Source organism: Camelus ferus, chromosome 3, assembly GCF_009834535.1.
Source record: "Camelus ferus isolate YT-003-E chromosome 3, BCGSAC_Cfer_1.0, whole genome shotgun sequence".
NCBI classification, from domain to species: domain Eukaryota; kingdom Metazoa; phylum Chordata; class Mammalia; order Artiodactyla; family Camelidae; genus Camelus; species Camelus ferus.
Window position 1 is genome coordinate 75157088 of NC_045698.1, and position 22254 is coordinate 75179341.

Sequence of the window (22254 nt, forward strand, 5' to 3'; positions counted from 1 at the left end):
ACTCATCTCTTGATTTATTGACCAGTCATGAGGTGAGCAGTATGAGCATGGACTCAGTAACATACTGTTGGCCCAGTTAGGTAAAAGCCAGATGCTTCTGGTGGTTTTATAAATAAGTATAGAGAAGACACCATTAGCCACGTCAGTAGCTGTACACCAAGTGCCAGGTGCTGTGTTGATTTGTTTCAGTAAAAATACTGCAGCTGGGGACAGCAGCCACAATTAGAATTACTCCTGATTAATTTTATAATAGTCCATACTCATTTTTCAGGATCTACTTCTGCACTAGCCGAACTGGTGAGTTAAATGTGAATGTGGTAGGTATCAGCACTGTTGCTTTTTGCAAGTCTTTTATGGTGACACCATTAACAGGGAAAAACAAATCTGACTTCATATTGGAACTGTTTCTTTTACTTTAACCTTTGTATTCTATTGCTTCTGCCACAAATTAATCATTAAAGGGATGTTGCCTATAGCTTAAAGTATACATAATAGCCTATCTCCAAGATCCCTGCCATCTACACCACACATTTCTTTGAGACAGGCTTGAGAAAACATTCACATACAAGGTTGTTCCTTAAGAGGACACAGACTCTCCTTCAGTCAAGGGGTTCTGGGCCTATGAATTGATATAGGTCTAAAAACTGAGTTTGAGTCCACAGTGGTGACTCAGGTCAGATTTTAGCTACCTGATTTAGAGCTTTTCCTGTGATAAATATCAAGCAGTACTCTATTAGGTTGCCTATCTATTTGTTCCTAGGGCATCTCTGTAGGCCAAGGCAGTCTTGTTGCCTGTATACACTTGCTGCCCTTTAATAAGGCAAATGTACCCACATTATCTTCGGTGGTTAAGCATTGCTTGGCCTCTGCTGTTCTGGGATCCTGTCATCCCCATTAATATCAGTGAGTCCACCTCAATAGTATGACACCCTATAGTCATACATGGCCTATAGAGGGCAACATCCACAGAAATTTTCAAAGATGCATCTCTTTCTCTCACTAACATATTTCTCAAATCTTCAGTGAAGGGAGTATCTTCTGGGACTTTCCCCGGAACATATTTGGGGGATGGGTATGCATGTTACATGTAATAAGTTCAGTATATTTCCCTAAACTTTAGAATTCTCTGTTTCACATCACATCAGGGAAGCTCTGGCATTTCAACCTCACAAACTCTAGGCAACTATTGAGTCTAAGTTTCTATCAATCAATCAAGTAAGCTATGAGAACCACCTCTAGCTGCATGAGCTAACACATATGATTAACACCTTAACAATAAATTTGGCTCAGTGTAGTATTATATTCCATCCTCCATCGTCTAACACCCATAGAAACCACTCCCACACATGTTCTCCAGGTTTCTGCCTATATATTAGCAAAGTCTTACAGTTATTTTGGTAGGGTACTTCTTCCTCCATCATAATGTGCACTTATCCCCCAGGAACATGCTGAAATCTGATTCTAGTTGTAGGAATACCAGCAGTAGAGAGTGAGTACAGTCGGTTTTAAGGAGTATGTAAATTTCCTCTCAGGACATCAGCCCCAGATGAATTTTCAAGCAAAGGAAGCCTCAGAAACTCAAGGGCAACTTACTTCCACTAGTAAGGGTGGAAGTGACTTTGGGGCACAAGTTTTTCAGTTTCATCTGGGTCTAACCCACTCCAAGTTTTGGGACCTATTATTTAACAACATCCTAACTTTGACAAGAGATACTTAACACATCTGTGAATTCAACAGTAGCTGTAATTCAGTAACCTAAAAATTAAAATTTTGTGTTTCATCTTCAGCAATATCATTTTGTTGCTACAATCAGTAAGAGTTGTTTGCTTTTTGTTTTGGGTTTTTGTTTTTTTTTTTTTAGAATCATATGAAAGCTCCTGGGGTCTCATACGATAACTTTGAACCATGCTTGTAATTTCTCTGTAAGCTAGGAACTCAGAATCCATCTTACACCATAGCGCTAATAGTCACTTTATAGCCATAACAGTCTAGTGTAGCTGCCATTTGGGGACTTCAAGGCACTTGGTACTTCATCACATCAGCCACAGATGACTGTGATGCCCTAATTAATTACTAGCATTTTATTGTCAATGAGCTCAATACTAAGCTCCAGCACAGAGGTCCAATCAAACCAAAATCCTATTCCCATCGTTGCAGGTGTATCTCTTGGAGCTACAGGTAAAGCTGAATAAAAATTAAAAGCTTAATAAAAAGTATTATTTCCTGTAACAGGGTTTTGAAGTAATGAGAGCTTCACTAGTGAGAAAAGAATCCTAGAGAAAATAGAAATAGCAGCCCTAAGGAGCTAACCTGATAATTAACCCTTGGGCTAGGAGGCAGAGTTCCCAAAGAAGAGCTCCCCCAACCCTTTTCTGTGCTAAGACAGAGACCTAATTGGAGAGGGCACAGCCTGGCTCAGTAAATGGCAGAGAAGTCATTGTGGCACCACACCTGCAGAACTTGCTGGGAATCGGCCCTCTGGAATTTGCTACAAATCTTGCCTCTAAGGTGCTTGGAAAGCTATTCATAAGGTAATGTCTCTCTTTAGGCCCTCCTAATGACTAAATGACTAGAGTTGAGGGTGTGGGAGGAAACTGCTGGTCCCTGAACACCATAGAAGCTTGGCACTGGAGAAAGCCAGATAGGTATACCACAAGAGCCTGACTACCAATACACCAAAAACACTTTTTCTCCTGTAACGCCTCTTTAGCACGCTATTCTGACAAAGCTTCAGCCTCTGCTGACCAAGGAAAACTTACTTTAGAAGGCCCAGATCCATTTTCACTGCGCAGTCAAAAAAGGGTGAATTTGGAGTTGACAGCAAGAAACCAATAACCGGTACAAGCATCACTTCTCGGGCTCCCCTCACAGATTTTGTAGCCAGAGTTCTACACCTGTCTGGAGGGTCCTTTGGCAGGCTCCTTTCCCTCAGGTTTCTCCAGAAGTCACCAGCAGCAACGGAGGAAAAGATGAGTCTGAACAGAATTCGCAGCCCCCTTTCTCCTCACCGAGTTTCCGTCCAAGGCACGCCAGGCCCTGGACCTCAAGGAAAGGAAACCCGGGAAGCGAAAAGGAAACCGGGAGAAAGCTCAGCGGTACAGGGGCTGCCGGCGCCCTCAGGCCTCTCAGGGCCACAACTCCAGCAATACTCCCTCGCAGGTCACAAAAGCCCTCTGAGGTCTTCCCACCGCAGAAGCCCGGGAAGGCGGACGTGGGGCGGGCCCCGCGGGCGGCGCGTTGTGATTGGGCGCCCCGGAGCCCGCCCCCTCATGCCGGAGCGTCGGGAGGGGGCGGGGCCAGCCGCCTGCTCGGCTCCGCGTCTGCGGGCGCCTATCGACCCAGAGGCCGCTGCGCCGCGGCTGTCTTCTGTTTGTGGCGGGCGGTGCGGGAGCGCAGAGTGGCGCTGGAGAACCGGCGTTTCCTTTCGCAGCTGCCGCCGCCATCTCCGCGTTTGCGAGGCTGGAGGTGGGGAGGGGACTCGCGGCTGCAGCTGGAACGGGCTTCTCTCCGGGGACAGTCCTTCCTTCGCTCTCCTTTTCCTCCTCCGCGCGCCGCCACCGCCCGCCCCCTGCGCCCTCCCGGCGCAGTCCGGGTCCAAGAGGGTAGAGGAAGGGACGGCGGGGGGCGGGAGAGGCAGGCGGGCGGACGAGCGCTCGGAGGAAACTCCTGCCCGACCCGTGCGTCCCCGCGCCCGGGGTGTACCCCGGCCCGGCCTCGGCAGCGGCAGGAAGGGGCTCAGTCGGGGGGGGGGCGGGGGCGGTGCCGTGGGGGCGGGCCCGCCGTCCCGGCGCTAAGTTGTAGGGCCCGGCTCCTCCCGACCTGATTTCCTTTCCCCACGGCTCCTCGCACCCAGGTCGGCGCTGCCGGCCCCGGAGCCGCCGAGCCCGCACCTCCTGGGTGAAGAGGACACGCCTGCCCTCGTCGAGAAAACTTTTCCTGCCGCCTCGGTGGGGGCGACGGTGGCAGGAAGTCCGGACAGCGACCTCTTCTCTGCCGGCCCCGCGCGCCCTGCCGGGTGCTGGCGCTGAGCTCGAGATCAAGTTTGAGCGGGCCCCTTCCGGGCTGCAGACGGGTCCCGCCTCAGGAGGGACGCCCGGCCACAGGGAGGGCGGCGGGCCGGGGCGAAGGCCAAGGGCGCCGGAGAGAAGGTGCGGAGCGCGGCCCGGACCCGCATCCGCAGCCGAGGGCTCGGAGAGCACTAGTACCGGATCAGGGAGCCTCCGGCGGCCACTTCCAGAAGTCCACAGACTGCCTCCTCCTCCGGGTGAGGACAGTGTCCTGGCTCCGAGTCTATCGAGGAAAAATGAAGTTAAGCCGCCAGTTCACTGTGTTTGGCAGCGCGATCTTCTGTGTAGTGATTTTCTCGCTCTACCTGATGCTGGACCGGGGTCACTTAGACTACCCCAAAAACCCGCGCCGCGAGGGCTCCTTTCCCCAGGTAAGCACCAGGGAAGCAGTGGCGCGGGGCTCCGAGAGGGTAGGCGTGGGGGCCCGTAGTTACCCGCTGCTCCGCTACCTTTCCCTCTCTTCAAGATTCTGCGCCGGGGCAGGAGAGGCCGAGCTGGAGGAGGCTTGGATCCTCTTCCAGCCCGGACTCTGCAGCGTTGGGACCGCGGTGACAGCGATCCGGGAGCTGCCTCCCCGCCGGGCGCGCAGAGTTAACAAAGTACCAGGCAGCATGCGGTAGCCGGATCGCGCTCAAGGGAAGTGGCCGGGTTCCCGACGCTCGCACTCGGGCCTTTTGAGGTGATCACCTGCTGGCAGTGAAACTGCGCGGCATGGGGCGCTCTCTTGCCGGCGGGGCGCCCGCTGACAGCTGTTAGGTAGCCTCTTGGCCCGCACAGGGTTAAGCTGTCCAGACCCCCTGCGCGCACCCACTCAAGGAAATGGAGCTAGCATCTGGGTGGTGATGTTGTTTAACCCCACTATTTCTTGAGAAATAAAAGTTTATTTCGTGTTGCAGACGTCTTTCTCAGATATGAATCTGTAGGGTGGATTTTAGTGTCGTCATTCTTCAGCTATTACATCGGGTTTGTTTGGAGCCGACGTGGGAGCCTAGTGGGGAAGCGCATGTTATACTCAGGCCGGAAGCTGTGGGGCGCTCAGTCCTGAGCCCAGCGGTCAGATTGTCAAACGACTTGGGAAAACGACACGTCTTAAGTCTTCTATTTAAAGTTATCAAAAATAAGCAAAAGGAGACAGTCGGTTCTGTTTGGGAGGATACTGCGACGCATGTGCGATTTCAGTTTCAGGTTATTTGCCAATGACCTGTATACTCCAGAAATTTTAGTAAAACGGGGTTTTGTGTAGTATCCGCTGTAATGAATGAACCTGAAGAACTCAAAGCCCTGACAGGCTGATCTATCAACTAGTTGGTTCAGGGGTAGAGAAATATAGGACGTAACAAGTTGGAGATTATTTTTTTTTCTTTTGTGTGACAATGTAAATGGCCAGAGAATATTCTTGCCTTTTGTTCTTATCATACGTTAGGACAAAAGGCTTGAGTTTCATGAAATTAGACTACTAATTTTACCTAAGTTATGAAAGTCAAAAAAGACTCCTTTGTGTATGGTATCATCAACACAGAGCACTCAAAACACGTTGCAGATGAGAGGTATTAAAAATCTGGTTGTAAATAGTTTTATCAAAAAATATAAAAGCTTTTGCTTTTAGGTAGTATTATAGAGAAAATATAGTGAGATAAACACTATTAGATATCTTTAAATCTTGAGTTTAGGGTCTGTCCAGTGCTTGTTGATTGGATAAAACAGTTAAAAAAAAAAAAGGCATAAACCCTATGAAGCCAGAGCAAAAGGAGGAGTTTTAATCCTTGTTTAATAGGTTGTATAATTTTAGGGCTTAACTTACTGTGCTTTTTCTTCTCCCTAGTAAATCCATTTTTAGAATTTTCTTCATTACAGGAAAAAATCCTGAAAACTGATAGATTTTACTTAAAGTGTTATCTTGAGTAATGTCCTTTGGCTTTGGCTTGATGATCACTTGGAAATGATTTATGCAAACATCTGGGGCTGGGGTTCTCTGGCAACCTTGACATTTTACTATTTCTAAAGCAGTGAGTGACTCATTCGGCTACTGTGAAGTCTTAGGCAAAGTTAATTCCAATATTTTAATATCCACCCTAGTCCTCATCAAGGGGCTAAAGTTCTGCTTAAAACATAAAGCATTTAACGGAGAGTAACTGGTTGCTGGAAGAGAAGGCTCTGCATGTATTCTGTTTTGTGTGCAAGGAGAGAGGGTTGGGAAGGTGGAACTTTTTATACCTAAGTTTACCCTTCTGAGATTTTCAGGACTGGATTTTTGGTTCAAGAAGGCACTATGGTTGATTTAGTTTTGGAGAGCTACTGAATCCCCAGGAAGGTGGACTGGAAAAATGCTTTGTAAACCTCACTCTTCTATGTCTAGTATCAGCCTATGTGTCTTAGCCTTACATGATAAATTTCATTCACACAACCACCACCCAGTGGGTGAGGAAACTTAGGTACAGAGAAATTAATTTGCCTAAATTTACACTGCTAAAAACTAAATTTGAACAGGCAGCCTTTGGAATGTAGGCTCTCAGCTGCTATGCTGTACTGTCCCTTAGTAATTCTTTGCTTCCTGTTTAGGCCCCAACCTTCTTGTGGAAGGATCTGATGTAGAAGACAGAGCATGTTGCTCTGTGGCTCCTTAGCTTATGACTTTTTTTTTTTTTTAAGGAACTTTTATTATGAAGCAGTAATGAATGTGCCCCCTTTTTAAAAAAAAAAAAATTAAATGTTGGATTTTAAGATAACTGCAGGTTCACATGCAAGTATAAGAAATAATACAAAGAGATCACATGTATCCTTTACAGTTTTCCCCAGTGGTGACATCTTGCAAGACTAGTACAGTATCACATCTTGGATACTGATATCTTGTTACAGCCAAGATAGAGAACATTTCTATCACCACAAGGACCCCTTCCATTGCCTTTTATGGCCATACCCACTTCCCTCCTGTTTCCACCCACCTCTAACCCCTGGCAACTACTCATCTGTTCTCAATTTCTATAATTTTGTCATTTCAAGAATGAGAAGTAAAATCATATTGTGTGCAACCTTTGGGGATTGGCTTTTTTCAGTCAATTTAAATCTCTGGAGGTTCATCCAGGTTGTTACATATTTGTTCCTTATTATTTTTTGTTGTTGTTCTTATCTTTTCATTTTTCTTTTGTTCCTTATTATTATTGAGTAGTATTCCATAGATAGAGCATAGTTCGTTGAACTGTTCACATATTGAAGGGAACATCTGGGTTGTTTCCAATTTGGGGCAGTTTATTATGAATAAAGCTGCTGTGAACATTATAAACATTTGTGTACAGGTTGTTGTGTGAACAAAAGACCTCATTTCTCTGTGGAAAATGCCCAGGAGTACAGTTGCTGGGTCATATGGTACAGGCGTACCTCAGAGATATTGTAGGTTTAGTTCCAGACCACTGAATGTGCTCCATTTTATGAAACATTTAATGCTTGAGATTTATACCTCCTCCAGAATGTCTTCTAGCTCACTTTAGAGCTAGACATTATAATGAAAACCATTATGCAGCATAGCATCCCAGCATTTGAGTTGATTTTTGTTTCTTTCACTGCTTCTAACTCCTATGTAAACCTTACTTTGATGAGAACACCAAACATAGCAAAACTAGGTTGTACTATATTATATTACTTTGATGAATTTGGGTACTGAATTCCTTGGGTTTAATAAAGCCAAGCTAGTCAGTCACTATAAATCATTTTTAGTGTCTAGTAGAATGATTTCTCTAGAAAGGGACTGACTTCCTCTGAATTGTCCATTTTAGTTTCTTCCAGTTAACATGGAACCTTCAGTAAGGTATATATTTGGTCCATCTTGTAAGCAAGATCTGTTTTAAAATTGTCCTTGATTGAGAGCAATCTATTTGCTGTTGTTCTATCTTTCGTTATTTTTCCCTCCTCCCACAAGTCAATGTTTTCCATCATTTGGCCAGACTCTAGGGTGGAAGTGGGCCCAACTGCAGGTGCTCCAGTTTCTCCCACCCTGGAGCAGCTGCCTGTCTCTGAGATAGTCTTTGGAAATCTCCTGTGCTTCTGGGAGGAATTCCTTGGAGGCCTGGAGGCAACAGGTGGCCTTGTCTGTTTTAGCTTGTGTATATACTTCAGGGTTAATAAATCTCAGCTAGAAAAATTAATAAAAATTCCACTCTGAATGAGAGTCTGGCCAGGGCCTAATGCCCTGAAGATGCTTTGAGGTAATGTCAGAATTCGAGCAGATGGAAAGGAGAAACATGGTTAAGGTCTTCCTGAAATTCTTCATCACTTCCTGCAAGCAGATTTCACAAGTTGCTTACTATCTACATTGTGTATAACAGGATGTCTTATTAGTGTCTTATGTTTGGATCTGGAGAATTAATGAGTCAGGTTTTGTATAACAAATGATCCATCTTTAGTATAGCCTATGATCATAGGGATTAATATTAAGTCTTGAAAGTTCGGAGGTTGAGACTGATGGAAAATGTGAGAGTAAAGTTTAGATTTTTCTCTTTGTGCCCAGATAACACTTATCAAGTGAGAAAGTGTGAATGTCTCTAAGTATTTGATTGAAAGACATGGGTAGGTGGGAAGTTCTATGCCTTTTTTTTAACTTTTAATGTGAAAATATAATACATATATAAAAACAAGTTTAAGCACTTTACCTCTCTAGTGCTTTTTCAGGAGTTCAGCATAGTATTTGTTTAACAAAAGTTGACCTCAATCCCCTAGTTCTTTTTCCTACTTTCAGAAATCTGTGAATCTTAGTTTAAGAATGATAAATAGAAAAATATAATCTTTCCTGCTTCTCCATACTCCAGTGCACTCTATTTGTAAACTATAGCATTTGTTGCTGGGGTTTGTGCAGTTGTGTATAAGGGAGTTTCATTTCTTGGGGTATACTTTTTGAGATCTGTGACTTTGGGGAAGTGACGGAACTTTGATTGTGGTGGCACCCAGGGATTGAGGAGAAATGAGTACAGGGATGGGAAAGGCCCTGGAGAGAATGGTTTCCTACACCCTCTCCTGAGTCCAGCAATCTTTCAGGACTCCTCCTCCTCAGCATGTTTCATTAAGACCCAAGCTGCTGCTTCTCTGCAAACTGGGACAGACACTCTTGACTGCATCTGGTCTGAAGGCTTAAGTTTGTTATTTTTTAAATTGGATTGAATGTCTTGTTTCCAGATCAGCACTGGTATCAGGGCCTACACAAATACTTTTGCTTGGGAGATGTTGCAATCCTATTTATCTGAAGGGCATTTTCTCTGTCTCATCAAAGGATATCTATCTGGACTGTAGGCAAAACATTGACTAAAATTACCACTTTTCCTTGTTGATTTTACTTTGAGTCAGCTATTGCTTTTGGTGATAGCTGTTAAAGCTTTGGCCTTTTTTGACAGATTGGACTGAGTGTCGAGATTTTCCTAGAAGGAGTAGTTCAGTAGCTACTGCTGATCCCTTGCTTTACTTTGTTTTTTTGAGTCCAGCAGTCTTAGTTTTCCCTTGTTCCTTCACTTCGTTGGAGATCTTTAAGAAAATGGACGGATATTCAACAGCTGGGGTATAACCTCTGGTTGCTGGCTTGTAAAGGCCTCATTGTGTTTTTGGCCCCTTCTGTCCTAGTGGTCAAGTTCCTGGTAGCATCAGCTTTTATGTCCATGTAGAACTAAAGAGAGGAGAAAGAGAAACTCTAAAGAGTAAATTTAGCTTCTTTTCATAGTTGTGATTCTTAGGTTGATCAGGAGAGGAAGTAGACCATATTAACTAAAACGAGTTTCTGTTTCACTTATAGGTATCATGCCCAAACTACTAACTATAAGGTTGAAACCATGTTTAGGTTCAAGCACATTTGAGAGTTGATTATACAGAAATGGAGTTCAGACCTAGTGCGTGAGTATTGCTCAAGTTGCCTTGTGATAGGAAGGAAGTAAATCATTTGATTTGAATAAACTCAGTCTCTTGCGGTTATAATGTAGCTTTTCCATGAGATAGTATTTCAGGCAAAGTTATTTGTACATTTATGCAGACCAGCGCATAGTATCCAGTAAATATTTTATATTAAATTTATAAATTTAACATAGTATCTAAAGAACTGATCAACCTTGAAGCATGCTGGTTTAAACCTGTACATACTCTACCTCTGGCTGCATGACAGACTCTTTGCCTCTGCAATTTGGAGCTGGATTCGTTGGTGTGAGGTCTGTCCTATGCACTGTAGAATGTTTAGCATCATCCCTGGTCTCTACCCAGTACAAGCTAGAAATACCTTTTCCCAACTTGTAGCAATCAAAAATGTCTCCAGACATTGTTAAGTGTTTTCTGGGGGAAAAAAATCGACCCTGTCTAGCCAAAGGCCCATCCTTCACACCCATTACACTTTGTTAGCACTTTGCATTTTAGGAAAGAGTGATCAAAAGCCTTAACTGTAATACTCAAAAGAATGACCAGCATTTTTTTGATGACTGAAATGTATCCTTTCTCTGGAAGCCCAAAATTCACTTACATTTTTATGGATCTACATTGCAATATGTTACAGAAAATGCAAGGGTGGATTATGTTCATATGAATTTAAAAATGGAAGATTATTATAATGAAACTTAATTTTTTAAAAAATTGGATGTACTTATTATTCTGAGAAAAGTATATGGTCTGGTGATAGTAAATAGATCATCTTTTACTTTCTGCAAGCTGAGCTAGAGGTTAGTAGTAGTTCACATTTATTTTCCTTGCCTTTTTGAACAGGGAGATAAAATATATTGATTAGTAATAAAGTAGTATGAAAGCCTATGGAAAAATAATTCGAGATCTCTGAAAATTTCTCAGGCAAGCTGTTTACTTTCTTCAGTATCCTGCTTGTTTTATTTCTGTGAATTCTGATGATTTTGGTTACTGCATTTTGTATTCCTTATTGCGATTAGAAAAAGCAGGGAAAGAAAGTGGATGGAGACTCCCCTCTTGTTCTCTTCATTTTATTCTAAGGAGCATTTTTTTTTTAAGAAAGGAGGGTGGAGGCAGGGATAGGAGAAGAATGATGTTCTGGGCAAATATCCTTCTTGCTTCGTTTTTGTCCCACGGCCTTTGGTCTTGAACGCTGCCGAAGCCAGTATCTGGGGGCGCAGTCCAGTCTGCCACCTGTTTTTGTAGACCACAAACCAAGAACGAGTCTTAACATTTTTAAATGGTTAAAGATTTCATGATGTGGTCACACTCCTTCCTCTGCGAATCCAATCATCTCTGGAGGCTTTTATATTACAAGGGCAGAGTTGAATAGTTGCGACAGAAACAGCGTGGCCCACATCGACTGAGATATTTGCTGTCTGAGCCCTTGCAGGAAAAGTTTGCCAATCCCCTTTTTAATGTTGGAGGCAAATAGTGCAGTTAGATCTGTTGAAGCAGAAATAGGTTAATTAAAAACAAACAAAATTATTGTAATCTGGTTATGAGATAAGCATTACTCAAACTTAGTTTATGCTTTGAGAGTGTGGTTTAAAACTCATGTCATCTATGTGTTTCATAGATTTCCAAGCATCCCTGGGGCGCATGTGTGCTAGAGCATGGACGTGCTTGATGTGTTTAATTTGTTTCCCTTCTATCACCTGAAGATTTCTCACTGTGGGACTGCTCTGGGATGGAGGGTTCTAGGGCATGAACTATGCAAAATTGATCCAGTCTCAAGATTGCAAACTGTGACTTTATTGTATTTTGGGTTTTCTGTAATTCACAAGAGGGGCTGAATTCTGAGCCTACTCTGACTGCTTGGATTGGTTAGTCCTGTGGAAGGAGAGGCCAGGTCCATATACTTTCTTTATAAACTGTAGATCTAGGATGGAATTTGGCAGTCCTCTCTGGGACCCTGAGGACTGCTCAACTTGGAGGCAAAGAACTAACTACTGGCATGTCTGCAGGGGCGCTGTGCTACTCTGCTTATCCAAGAGTAATTAATTCCTGCTAATTTTGATCCTTCTTCATGCTTCTTAAAGGTTATGTGTGGCTTTCATCATTCCTTGTGGCACAGGCCACCCTCCCTTGTGTGTCCTCAGACATTTTACTGTTATCATTAAAGCGCAGTACACTTAGCCAGGACAAAATGGGTGTAATGCATCTCATTGACTGGTGGTGCAACTTTTAAGTGTTTTTTTTCCCTCCAATTTTAAAATATATGCATTTGTGCATTTTTCCTATGTAAATAGATTTCTGCACTGGCTTCCTTTGCAGGTGGTTGCCTTTGGAAGTCCAGAGAAATTAAATGCCTTCTGCAAAGGCAGAGCAGGTCCCAAATGGACCCCAATCCCACCAGGGAACCTCATTGTCCTAAGTTAGGAGTCTGGAGAGCTGGGGAATTTGCTGACGAAGTTTTTCTTTTAAATACATGTTTCTTCCAGGACTCATGGCATTTCGTTTTTTGATGGGAAGCTCTTCCTCTTTGGGATGAGGCTGTACTTTGGGGCTGAGGATGTACTTTGCGGCGTTTACTCTCTTTTCCTTACCATGGGTATGGAGGAATGTAGACTTCATGGGTCCTGGCCTTTGTGGTAATGTTTTTACCTGTGGAGCATAAGAGGATGGAACCCCGAGAATATGAATCATTCTCAGAATTATTTTCTACTTAAATAAGTCCTGAATTTGCATTTTTGAATCTAGTGAGGTAGTCATTCTCTTAACAGTCATCAGCACCCCCAGAAAAGTCATAATGTGAAAAATAAGACAGAATTTTGGAGTCCAGAGGGCCCTTCCAGGGTAGGTAATTTAGTCTTTGATTTTTCAGATAAGGACACTGAAGCACATAAACTGGACCTTAGTGGGGTTTTTGTTTGTTTGTTATGGGTTTTTTTGTTTTGTTTTGTTTTTTGCCCCAGGCCTCATAACTAGTCATGGTGTATCTGGGATATGCTTGCTGGCCTGTAATTCAGTGGCTTTCCTGTAGTACCAGCATGTATTTGAGAACTCACTATGTGCTAGGTACTATGCAAATTGTGATAGACATACCAGATATGTTACTTTGTTTAAAAGAGCTTCTTAGTTATTTGAGGAGACACAACTTCTGTTGAGGAGACACAACTTCTGTTTGTGAAACAATTAGAGACGGTTGAGTGTTACTTAATTACTCATTAAAAGAGTTAATTGTTAAAAGTTAGAACAGTGCCTGACACATGGCAAATGTTCAGAAAATGCTAGTTATTAGCAATGAACAGAGATTTATGGTGTACCTACTATGTACCAGGTGCTGGTGTAGGTTCTGGGGATATAGTAGAGCTAAGAATAAAACAAGAGTCCATGATCTTAATTAATACTCTTTATATAAGGGCAAAGGTCTTAGAGAGAATTCAGAATTAAATTTGTGTAATGGCCTAGCTCAGATTGACCAAAGGATGTGGGACAGAAGCTAGGCTTTTCCGATTGGGTAGAATTTTGATAGGACAAAGAACCTTCTTAGTGTGAAGTACAGTGCTTCCGAAGGCTTGGAGTCATGAAGGAGCCTGGCACCATGAGGAGAGGTGAGGAGATTGCTTTGATTTCTAATCTTCAGTGCTTGTGAAGAGTAGTTGGGAACACACCACAGGTAGTTTGGGATCAGATTGTGAATTGCCCTGAGAGCCGGTGCAAGGAGTTCTGTCTTGGATGGTAGTGAACCACTTGGAGTTATTGAGTATATCAGGAAGCTGCTTGAGAAAAGCATGTTGAAGAATTAATTTCATAGAAAATTTTAGACCTGGAAGGGAGCTAAGAGTATATTCAATCTAGCTTATTCTGGTAGCAGTGTGTAGGAAGACTCAGAAGCAGGAAGGCAGCTGAGAATCTGTTTGAGGTAATACAGACATAAGGCAGTAAATCCCTGTACCAGTATTGAACTGGCTAGAATCAGGAGGAAGAGGAAAAACGCAGAGACATTTTGTAAAAAGAAGCATCCGAGCTTTCTAACAGATTTGATAAAGGGAAATGATGGGTGGTTTGAGGAAAAAAGCTTCTCCCTCCTTTTTCCTTTGAGGCATTTGGAGACTGCTTGTATTATTTGCAGTAGGGGATAGTTTAAAGGATAAGCTGGTTTGGAAAGCCACGTTCAGTTTCATTTATGATGAGGTGGATATGAGTGGAAATAGCCAAGTGTGCTGGGGTGCCAGAGTGAGAGGTCAGGGAAGGGAGGTGCTGACCTGGTGCTCATCAGCGCAGTCCAGACTGAATGCGCTCACTTGGGACGTGGCTTTGTGGGAAGAGAGCAGGGAGCCAAGTAACATTTCTTATAGCCAAAAGCTACGCTTCATAGGTTAAGATTACTGGGTAGCAGATGTTAATAAAATGAAGCAGCTTGTATTCAAGCGGTCAGAAACCAGCTCATTGATCAGCATGCCCAAGAAGATAAGGCTATCATAAGGAAGGATTTCAAAGAAGCCTTTCAGTAGGAAACTAAAAACGGCCCATCTCATCTTTGGTCCAAATTATGGGGCTAAATTATTTTTTTCTGGGTTATAAGAACAAAAGATAGATTACTCTGTGTGTTTACGCCTGTGGTGTGTGTGTGGAGGGGCAGTGGGGAGAGGGAGGAAGAGAGAGAGATTTATTAAAGACCAAAAGGCAACACTCTAAATAGGGAGGGGCCTCATAGCTCAAGGTTGTTCTGAAGAGCAGACAAATTTCTGGGACTATCCCCAAACCGCCTCTTGTTTTTAGTTTTTAGTAAAGAAGAGCCTCTCCCATTTGATTGGTGGCTGACTCCCCACCCCCACCCCAAACTGAAGAAGTAAGAAATGTTTTTGTCTCAGGCCAACTCTTGAAAATTTGTAGGGCCAAATGACAACACTCAAGATGCAAGATATTTCTTGTGACTTTCAGGGGAAATCTAAGCAGTAATTGTTTGAAAGAAAAAAAAAATTGATGAACCCAAGAAATTTGTATCTTTAACTCATCTTTAATAGCTGACAGTATGATATTTAATAGTTTGCTGTTGTATATTCTTTCATGTTACATTGGGCCTTAATGTTGCTTCTGTAGTGTTTACCATGTCCCTTTTGCCCTTGTAAATCAATTGGTTCAGACAGATTTTTATAAAGTCAGTAGGAAAGGATCTGTAAAACTTTAGAATCTTTGGTGCTTGTAAAGAAAAGTAAGGAAATTCAGAATTTATAATGATTCAAGTGGGGCTTGCCTAAACACCTGTCTTTTGTTGGTAAGGAATAGAGGGGCTTATTCAGGGAATGATTACTATAAACAAGATTGAAGGTAGGCTGATTATCTACTTAATACAATCCTGCCTTCAGAGGTTCCCTAGAACCATTTCTGTATGAAAAATGATCTTAGACATGTCAATTGCATTTATTTTAATAGGCTAACACTGTTTAGGTTGATTTGCTTTTTCCATTATCGACAGCTATTCTCTCCTTAAATTAAAATTGCATTTTCCCAAATCACTGTGTAAACATATGTCAATGGAACTTTTATCAGCAGATCCTAAAATATAAGATATACCATTCCTTCATGGAGAATGACTTTAGGTAGTGTAAATGGATTGTGCATAATAACACTAGTGTGCCAAGACAAGCATGTGTCAAAAAATACAAGACAGATTTTCAATATAGACCAGAAGTCTTTGATCGGATGAATACTTGACAGCAATTGTTGCAGTCTAAAAGTGCATCCCATGAACTTGTATGCATGTTCTTGGGTGGGATACAATGTTGACATGTTACCTCAGAGTGCTATGCATTAGAACTAGAAATTACATTAAAAATATGAAATATGTTTTAGAAGAAAAAATAGTGTGGTTTTAGAAAAAGTTGCAAAAAATGTAAAGAAAAGTAATGTTCCATGGAAGTTTGTGAAGTGCTGAATTAAAGAAACAGTTCTATTAGTCAACACCTAATTTGCTTAGTACCACGTAATTGCATTTACTAAATGTATTTGAAAGTATTAAAACTGCATTGTATGAAAATATTTCATAAACATTTTGCGCTACCTAAAAGTCCTTGTCCTAATAATCGTTTTATAAAAGATACCCATTTTGCAGAATTTCACTGTATACAATGGCTGGGTGCCTAAAATGTTGCCTCAACAGGAGGTGGTTTCTCTGCAGCTGTATTGGGCTGGTGTGGGTGAGGACGATATGGTTCCAATCTAAATGAATATCTGGAAACCCATGAGGGTGGATGTCGAGTGGTGTCCTGCAGCGTGGAGAAAGCGCCGGTGACTGGAGCTCTGATCACACTTTTGGAGGTGGTAAAAAGATGACAATTACAAAGATGGGGAAAACCAGTGTGGCCTCTTGTTATTCCAAGTCAGGGCTGGGATCCTCTGCAGTGATTCTAGCAGCTGCAAGTGGTTACCCACGTGTAGCCACGAGTCTTTTGGGTCCCTTACCTGGAGTAAGGGACAGTGAACTTGGAGCCCCAGCTCTTCCCTTTCACAGTCACTTGGCACCCTTGTCATATACCTGCTTCTGAGTAGCTTCTGTTACTGTCACACTTAAGCTTTATGAATGATGATTTTCAGGGCAAAGAGTGCATTGCTCTTGTATTTTGGCAGGGTATTCTGTAATTAAGTATTCTTTGTGCTCATATGGTGAGGGCAGTTTTTTCTTTGAATGGACAAGTGGGAGCACAAACACAATACCTTGGAAGAGATTCAGGCACGGTAATCCTTGCGCCTGGGCAATACCATTGAACGGTCATTTGTAATTGCGGTTTGTGGCTTATTGATAGAGAAGTAGAGTTACACACTTAGCTGTGGCCACAGCCTCAGTTCACACTCTTTCTGGCCTCAGCACTGCACATCTTAAGAAGTGGAGTCACTTGGATGACTTGCCATTTTGTCCAACCAAAATGCCTTCCTGTTAAGTGCCTGAGATCTTACTAAATAGCTGGATTTTTCTGTGTAGTTGCACGAGCAGCTGACTGGCTTGGAACTACTGCAGTAACGGTGACACCCCTGCTGGAAATACAGACTCTCTTTTACCAAATCACTGTTCCTATATTTAGCTTTAATGCAGTGGTTCTCAATTGGGGATATGTGAGGATCGCCTGGTGAGCCTTTTACAATGATAAAAGGCAGATCTGTGCCCTCTCTCTCTAGGTAATTCCATTCGTTCTCACTGCTTTAAATTCATATTTATACTGACCACTCAAGTTTATGTCTTCTCCTGACTTTCAGACTTGCATGTCTGTGACACCACCGTTGAGCTGTCTAATAGTTCCAGAACGGAACCTTTGCCTCTCGCTCCCCTCCTTCTAGGCCAGCATTCCCTGTTTTCCTAAAATACTACCCATAATCCTCCCAGTTCCCTAGCAAAAAAAAAAAAAAAAAAAAAAAAAATCATCCTCCCAGTTGCCTCAGCAAAACAAACAAACAAAAAAAAACTGTTTTTCTTGCTTTCCTGTCCCCCTACCCCCCTTCCTGTTCATCTGCCCTGTCAGATCCTTTCACACTCCTCCACCTCTGCTGCCTGGGTCCTGGCTACCACGGTGTTTAGCCAGCAAACTGCAGTGACATCTTATTCTACTTGCCTCACCATAGCTCCAGAACAGCTTTAAAACAGTTTTTGTTCATTGACCCTAAAACTGTCTAGGATGAAGATGTGGATGTTTCTTTCCCTGAACAATATTTTTAGCCATAAAGTCTTTTCCTGCCTCCTTTATTCAAAGATAGGTATGTAGCCTTGTTAGAGCAAAACGTGTCCCTGAATAACAGCTTATAAAGGCACGTGGTCTCACCTTCCACTGCTCCATTGCATGGACTCTCTGCTCCTTGGGCTCAGGGCTCTCCGACTGTTCTGATGGGGATTTGGGCAGACTTCTTACAACAGGGACTGCAAATGAAGGGCACTTCCTGAGCTTTATGTAGGTCAACTCTCTGCCAGGTGTGTTTGTTTTCTAATAAACCACAACAAACTTAGTGGCTTAAAACTAGGACAATATATTATCTTACAGTTCTATAGGTAAGAAATTTGAAATGGGTCTTACTTGACTACAGTGAAGGGAGAATCCATTTCATCACCGTTTACAGCTTCTAGAGGCTGCCTGCATTGGTTGCTCAAAGGCCCCCTTCCAGCACTGACGGCACCACTCTGACCTCTTCCTCTTTATTTCTCCTCTGGCTTTGAATCTTTCATCTCCTTCTTTTCCATTATAAGGACCCATGTGGTTATGTTGAAACTACCCAAATATTCTAGGACAGTCTTCCCAGCTCAAAAGCCTTAAGTTAATCACAGCAAAGCCCTTTTGCCATGTAAGGAAGCAGATTCACAGGCTTCAGCAATTAGAACGGGGCCATAATTGGGAGCCCATTATTCTGCCTGCCACATGAGATGCTGTTTAAACTGATTTGTATATGCAGACTATTTTAACACTCATAACCATCCTGTGGGTTAGGTATTATTAGTTATCTCCATTTTACAGATGAGGGAACTGAGGCACAGAGAAATTATGTTACTTCCCCAAGGTTATACAGTCATTGATAGTGGAGCCATAATTCAAATTTGGCTTGGCCTCTGTGGCTGCTCAAGTGTAAGATTCCAGCCAAGACCCCACTGCTGTGGGAGCCCCTCCAGCTGTGCACTTGCACGCTGCCACTAACCTGATGCCAATCACCAGCCTCCCCTGCCTGTGCACACCCAGGAAGAGGCTGTGTAGCCGTGGGAGAGTGTGCCTACAGCCAGGGGCCCTCGCAACAGCTTGTGGGTCAGGAGGAGGTCCTGTTTTCTGTCACTGACAGGCACCATTGCACCCACCTGCAGCTAGATCCTCCAGCTGTGCACCTGCACACCCCCAGCCTGCCCCTGTCACCAGCCCCCAGTGCCACGTGCCCATGGTAAGACTGAGCAGTCACAGTTGTACACATCCACAACCAGGGCCCCTGCCACTCCCAGTGCACCCACAGCTGGCTCTAGCCATGCTGCCTGCCTTGTGATGCCATGAGTACGTGTGGGTCTGCACCTGGCCCTGCCACTGCACAGGCCTCCACTGCCAAGTGTGTGAACACCTTCAGCTCTGGCCACCACTACTGTCTGCTCTCATACCCAGCCATTGAACCTAGAGGTGCCACTAAGGACTCAAACAGCCCTTGCAGCTACTGCAGACACCCTGCTGAACTCACCAGGGACCGCACATCAATGCTGTGGACTCTAGTGGCCTGAGCCAGAGACATCACACAGCCCCTCAAAACTGATGCAGCCATATACTCCTATACTTGAAGCCCTGCCTTACTAGACCTGGCTCCAGCATGCCCCAACCCATAGGTGGGGGCTTCCCTAACTGAAATCAGTCCGTAAAGTTTGGAAAAGGTGATTGTTTCTTCAATGCACAGGCACCTACACAAGGCTACAGGGATCACAAAGAATCAGAGAAATGTAGTTCCACCAAAGGAATACAGTAAACCTCCAGTAACTACTCCCAAAGAAATGGAGGTGCAGAAATTACCCAACATTATTTGCTGTTATTAAAAATAAAAAATATGGCATAGTATAATATCCTTAGGCATGGGGTGGAGGAATCTGGTACAAAGGTAATTAGGAGAGCTAATGTCTGGTTAACCAGATTATCAGAGGGTACTGGTTTGTGAATGCATGTCACCCTGTGGGAGAGTTGACGGATGACTTGCCAAATGGCTTATTCTCGGCTGCATCTTAGATATTTCACTGAAATGCATGAAGTCAGAGCCATAGGTCCTAAACCTGGCTGATCACCAGAGTCACCTGTGGAGCATTAACATTACAGTTTTGGGGCCCTCCCTGAGATTTCCCTGGGTAGATCCCAGGGATTGGTCATTTGGAGCAGCCTTTCCGATGAGTCTGGTGGTGACTGTCAGAGCCTGTTCACCCAGCCACACCCGCTACACGAAGGGTACTTCAGTGGCAGAATCCACATCCAGAAAAATCCAGATGTGATGGAGCGATATGTTGAATCTAACAAAATTAGATTTAAAGGAGGAAAAAAAGCGTGCATGAAAGATGGTACACGTCTGGAGTTTCAGATATACTCACAGACATGTTGGGGAGAAGTTTTGTTTGCTTTGAACACTGTCAATGGGGGTTATTTTATAAACATGTTATAGTATTTCCTCTGCAGTTCTCTTAATTAGAAACTTGATTTAGTTGAATGAAGATCTTATATCACTACCATGGTAGGAAGGATTCTAGAATTGTCTCAGGGTTGTTTTTTTTTTTTTCCCCAAACTCCTTCTATCCCCAACATCAGTTGAAAAATCATAGCCCATTGAGCCATGGTTGCTGAAGGTAGTGAAATCTGAAAACATTTGATTGGAATGTACAGAATCCATAATCTTTGTCCTAGGAAAGGAGCCACATCTTTTACTCACGAGGTCATGATTGTCACCCTGTGGCCAAACATAGGTCAGTTTCGATATCATTTCCCAAACAGTCCATGAAGCTCATCTTATTATCTAGGATTTTCTCATTCTTTTATTACCGACTTTTTTGGTTATAGTGAAGTTTCTTCCTCTATTTTCTCTCTTTAAAAATTGTTAATTTTATTTTTAATTGTATTATTTTTGGTGTAAGTTTATGTGCCAAAAAATGACATTTAATACTCCTTGTCTTAGAAAAATTGTTGCATCTTGTTTTCTTTCCTTTTTTTTTTTAAATAAATATTTGCAGTCCTGTTGTGTGCCAGGCATCGTGCTAAGCATCAGGGTACAGTGGGGAGTAAAACAGCTGTGGTGCCTGTTCTAAATACGGAGATTTAGTGATGAAGATGGGGACATAATTCATGAATATAGCAGGTGAAAATGCTGTGGAAGAAACAAAATAAGCTGACACAAGAGTATAGCACGAGGAGGCATATTTTAGATAGATTGGCTGGGGAAGTCTCTGCAGAGGGGACATTTGGGGTGAGAGGGGAAGCACTGTATAAATAGAGAACATACACCAGGGTCTTGAGATGAGGTGGGAGGAGCTGGTTTGGAACTGAGATGAGATCAGGGTGGAGCTCAGTTGGAGGAGAGAGAGAAAGATGGGGGTAGGGAGATAGATATACAGATCCTTACTGAGTCCAGTTGGGGTGTTCTAATTTTTTTTTTTAATGTACGAAGAGAAACTAGCTCTGGATTGTAATAAAGGTATTGCATCTGAGTAGGGCATGGTTGAAGGATGTGGGAAATCAATTAAGAGGCTGCTGTACTAGACTAGGAGAGATTGTTGGTGGCTTGGACCGCAGCAGTATCATTTGAGAAGGAGAGAGGGAGACCGATTGACAAGTATTTTGGAGGTGGGATGAAAGAGTTGTAGGTAGGTTGATGTGTGAGCAGGGTGAGGAAGGAGGAGAAATCAGTTATGCCACCAAGATTTTGGGAGTGGCCAACCAGGTGGAGATTAAAGCTACTTACTAAACACCCGAGGCCTTTAAGATGGCTTTTGAGGGAACATAATCTTTTGGACTTAAGTTTGGAATCCAAGTTGAGAAGTCAGGTAATCATTTGTATATATGAGTCTGTTTTTCAGAGGAGAGTTTTCAGTTGGAGATGTAAATATGGGAGACATCAGTCCAGAAAATGGAATTGAAAGCAAGGAGTGGAGGAGGTAATTTAAGACAGTACAGAGAAGGTGGGAGTCTCAGGAGCTAACCTTGAGAGCCTCCATCATTTAAATACTGGGCAGAGAAGGAGACTGATAAACAATCAGCGGAAGGAAAACCAAGAGCATGTTGTGTTGGGAGCGAGTAAAGGAGATGTTTCAAGGCGGAAGGAGTAGTCCACCGTTCCAAGTGCTCCTAGAGATGATGAGGAAGGTGAGGACGGTGTGTGCTGATCAGGCTTGGTGACATGGTAGCCGGTCAGGGCTTTTCAGGAGCAGTTTTGGTGGAGTGGTAGGCAGATTCTGATTGAAATGGGCAGATGGGGAAATGGGAGTTTGTAAGGAAGGGGGATGTGTAGACTGTTGATGATCTCTGTAGGTCCATGAAGAAGATGGGACCCTTGAAGGGAATTGTGGGACTAAGGGAAGCACTGGAGTTTGATGTATTTTTTTAGGTAGGATATAATAATGTTAAGTTGAATCGTAAGAAATTGGTGACATTTGACTGTTTTTGGCTGACGAGAATGGCCACTTCTTTTGCTGTGACCTTTTATAACATGTTACATTATACTATTGAGGATGAGTTGATTTTAGAAGGGGAGTTTGATGAAACAGTGTTGAAAGGGTTTAACTAGAAGAATACAGCCTTTGAGCAGTTGAGAGAGATGGGTTTGTAGCTCACCAGTGAAGTGTTTG

General features: G+C 43.2%; 2 protein-coding genes across 4 annotated transcripts in view; one reads left to right on the forward strand and one right to left on the reverse strand.

Moving 5' to 3' along the window:
* The window catches only part of PJA2 (praja ring finger ubiquitin ligase 2), a 266836-nt gene extending 263801 nt beyond the window's left edge, over nucleotides 1-3035 (reverse strand). For all 3 annotated transcript variants that reach the window (XM_032476481.1, XM_032476480.1, XM_032476477.1), the window contains exon 1: nucleotides 2760-3035. The gene's annotated coding sequence lies outside the window, so the exon portion shown is untranslated. The remainder of the gene's footprint in view (nucleotides 1-2759) is intronic.
* Nucleotides 3036-4303: 1268 nt separating this feature from the next.
* The window catches only part of MAN2A1 (mannosidase alpha class 2A member 1), a 152408-nt gene continuing 134457 nt past the window's right edge, over nucleotides 4304-22254 (forward strand). The window contains 1 exon segment of the mRNA XM_006177116.3: nucleotides 4304-4438. Within this exon segment, the coding sequence (XP_006177178.1) occupies nucleotides 4304-4438 (135 nt within the window).